The sequence below is a fragment of the Egretta garzetta genome, unplaced genomic scaffold (assembly GCF_000687185.1).
Source record: "Egretta garzetta isolate BGI_Z169 unplaced genomic scaffold, ASM68718v1 scaffold185, whole genome shotgun sequence".
NCBI lineage: Eukaryota > Metazoa > Chordata > Aves > Pelecaniformes > Ardeidae > Egretta > Egretta garzetta.
In genome coordinates, this window is record NW_009259595.1 from 1244417 (window position 1) to 1247974 (window position 3558).

The 3558-nt window shown below is 45.1% G+C and overlaps 1 protein-coding gene across 1 annotated transcript; it reads left to right on the plus strand.

The window, feature by feature from the left end:
* The first annotated feature begins 157 nt into the window (after window positions 1-157).
* On the plus strand, window positions 158-1594 carry ZBTB42 (zinc finger and BTB domain containing 42). The gene has a single exon (XM_009638122.1). It carries the CDS (start codon window positions 164-166, stop codon window positions 1592-1594), a length of 1431 nt encoding a protein of 476 aa, XP_009636417.1. The 5' UTR covers window positions 158-163.
* The last annotated feature ends 1964 nt before the right edge of the window (window positions 1595-3558 follow it).

The window sequence follows — 3558 nt, forward strand, 5'->3', positions numbered from 1 at the left end:
CCCAATAAAACTATTACAGACAATTAACAGTAAACGTTATCTCCAAGGCTGTTTCTTTGGCTTGTGTTACCAAAAAGCCGATCTGTTTGTTACAGCTGCTAGGAGGCTTTAGTTTACAGTAGCATTCAAGTTTTTCCTGTTTTGAACAGGTTATGAAGGAAGAATGGAGTTTCCAGACCATAGCCGCCAGTTGCTGCAGTGTCTGAGTCAGCAGCGTCACCAGGGCTTCCTGTGTGACTGTACTGTTTTAGTTGGAGAAGCTCAATTCAGAGCTCACAGAGCCGTTCTTGCCTCTTGCAGTATGTACTTCCATCTTTTCTACAGGGACCAGTTAGACAAAAGGGATATTGTGCATCTGAACAGTGACATTGTCACAGCCCCTGCCTTCAGCCTGCTGCTCGAATTCATGTACGAGGGAAAGCTGGAATTCAACAGTCTCCCGGTCGAAGATGTGCTGGCTGCGGCTAGCTACCTTCACATGTATGACATTGTGAAAGTCTGCAAGGGCAAGTTGAAAGATAAAGAATTATGTTCGGAAGAGAAGATTAATGATGAGGCGGCTAGTTTGGAGAAAGCGGAGCATTTTCTAGATGCCGGAGTGCCCCTGGTCCACGAGTTTGACCCAGGAAACAAACAAAAATTCGGCGTTGCAGAATACGAGAGAGCAGCAGGCAAAGAAAAGGTCAGCAGTCACCCTGCCTGGTCCTCTGATCATATAAGTGTCAGCTCTGTGCCGACAGAGGCAGAACCGTGCGCCGCAGCAGCTGGAAAAACAAAGGCTAATGTCAATAGTTCCACAGGACCTTTGTCCCAAAGGTCTGTTAACCATCCCCTGGCTTCGAGTGATGTGGACTGCGCGCTGGATTTGTCTTTCAAGCCCGTGCCGGGGAGAGATTCCTTACACCCCTCCTATGTCTTTGGACAGCTGGCTTCCGACAGCCAGCAGCAGGGTACCGAGCCACTTGTTAAAGATGAACAAGACTTGCTGTCAGATCAGGAGGACGGCGAAGCCAGGAGTCCGGAGAGTCAGCATTTTGGGAATTCAGCCAAAAGCCTAGTGACAGGGTTAGGACACATGTTCGCGGGGAATGGCAGCTCTCATGCCCGAGAGGAGGATATAGATCAAGAGCGAGACGAGAGCGAGGACGACATGGATTCCTCGGACATCTCCTCCTCGGGCGTCCTCGTGCCTCCCGGGCATATCTGCATTTGCCCGCTCTGTAGCAAGGTGTTCCCCAGCCCGCACATCCTTCAGATGCACCTGAGCTCTCACTTTCGCGACAAGGACGGCTCCCGGCCCCGCCTGTCCCCCGACGGGTCCGTCCCCACTTGTACCCTCTGCGGAAAGACTTTTTCTTGCATGTACACGTTAAAGAGGCACGAGAGGACTCACTCGGGGGAGAAGCCCTACACCTGCGGCCAGTGCGGAAAGAGCTTCCAGTATTCCCACAACCTCAGCCGCCACGCCGTGGTGCACACCAGGGAGAAGCCCCACGGGTGCAAGTGGTGCGAGAGACGGTTCACGCAGTCTGGGGATTTGTACAGACATATCCGCAAATTTCATTGTGGCCTTGTAAAGTCCTTGGTTGTTTGAGATGCCTGATTTTTTTTTTTTTTTTTTAAGTTCCCCCTTCCTCCTCCCTTTTAAAACAAAACAGGAAAAAAAGGCAGCATCTGAATTTTAAAATTATCTTTTTCCCCCCCCCCCCCCCCCCCTTTATTTTATTTTGGTGATATTCACTTCAGGTATATGATCTCCAGAAGATGCAGAGGAATACACTCCAGAGGCCTTCTAATGCAATCCTTCCACCTCTCCATCTCCCCCTTCCCCTGCCACCCTCCCTTCCCAGCCCTGTCCTTTAGGTCTTCTCTTGCGCACCCATGTTACATTATTAATGTGAAATGATCTAAGTAATTCTGCAATGATTTAGCATCTGTTTTCATGCTGGAAGTACTTGCTTCGCGGTCAGGGTTTTTTTGTTTTTTATTGTGGGGTTTTGGGTTTTTTTTTTCAGTTTTAAAAAAAGATTATCAGCAAATTCCAGAGAAAAATTTGGATTCTGTTAGGCTTCCCTAATGCTCTCTGCATGTTGCATAGAAACATCCGAAGAGATGAACTATGATTTAAATACATTTCAGTATAGAGAAACTTGTCTGCATATCGCAGAGTAAGCAGCCCTGCTCTTATTTTATAGAGCTAGACGAGACCTTAAATTGGCCCCAGTGGTAAAGGGGGTTGAGGATTCCTGGCTGCGTCTTTGGTACTGGTCATTTTTTATTCTCTTTTGTTATATTAGAATAGTTCTGCAATCGGTCCTAAAATCTGAATGAGAAGTTTTTGCTTTGGGACTTGACTTAAATTTTCCCTTCCCACCCATCCACGTCTGTGGGCTTGACCTACTGAAAAGCTGCTTTCAAGCATAAAACATAGATGGAAAAACTCTTTCTGCCTGCAGCGCGTTCACTCCTGAAATACTGAAGGATGCGCACTAGGACATAAGAAAAATCCTATGATAGGTGAATAACTTCATTCCCATGTTGACACCCGGGGTCTGGTCCTGTCCCCCTGGGGGGAACAGCAGCCCTAAAGTGGTGCCTGGGGTGGCTTGGTTCGAGGTAACTCGTACCACCTGTGTTAGGAGATGCCCTGCGATCTTGTCCGAGAAGTTTGCTGCTACACTAAAATCAGCAGCTCAGACGTTTATTTTATTTTTTATTTTATTTTTAACGAAGTTGGGTGATTCCCTCTGGGCCGGGTTCTGTGCAGCTGCCGGTATTTCGAAGGGGCGGTGTGAAGATAAACCACGGGAGGGAATATGTGGCCCAACTTTTTCCCCCATGTCCTGCCTTTTCAGGGGAGGTTTTTGGGGTGTCTTTAGTTTGGTTTTTTTTGTTTGTTTGTTTGTAAACTGAAGCTGCCTGTAACTATAATCAGTTTTACTCCAAATAACTCAATTACTTGCCTAAATAGAGCATCCTTTGGTCTGTGCATGTCGGTAAATATCAGATTATTCCCTTTCCAGTCAAATTACCCATTCAAGGTACATGTACATGGGACTGAGATATAATAATAATATTCTGAGGGTTTTGTATGTCGTTCTGCTGCGTTAGCATTGCTTCACCAGCTTTCCTCACACTCCTGGAGTTGTTTTGTGAAACTTAAGCGTTTATTTTTAAAATTAATTTGAAGCACTGAGTTAGATTATTTTTAAAAGTTGTGCTTAAAATACTGTATTTCATCTTATGAAGAAAACATTTCCCAATGCCTTCCCCCTCTGGTCCAAAAGCTGAGCACTACCTACATAAATAATATGGGATTTCCTTTTTTTTTTTAAATAAGTACTTCCTATTTTAAAGAAAATCAGGATCTACTTATTACAGCCTCCTTTTATTATCCATCTCTTAAACTATGAATGTACATGTAATGTGAAATTTTGCTTCTATTTATAGTTTTGGGGGTTTTTGTTTTCAGTCTAATTTCTTGACTGTAAAATATTTTTGCTGAACCTGTTACGTATGAAAGTTGTTGGAGAGTACTGTATCTTGAACATAAGTGGC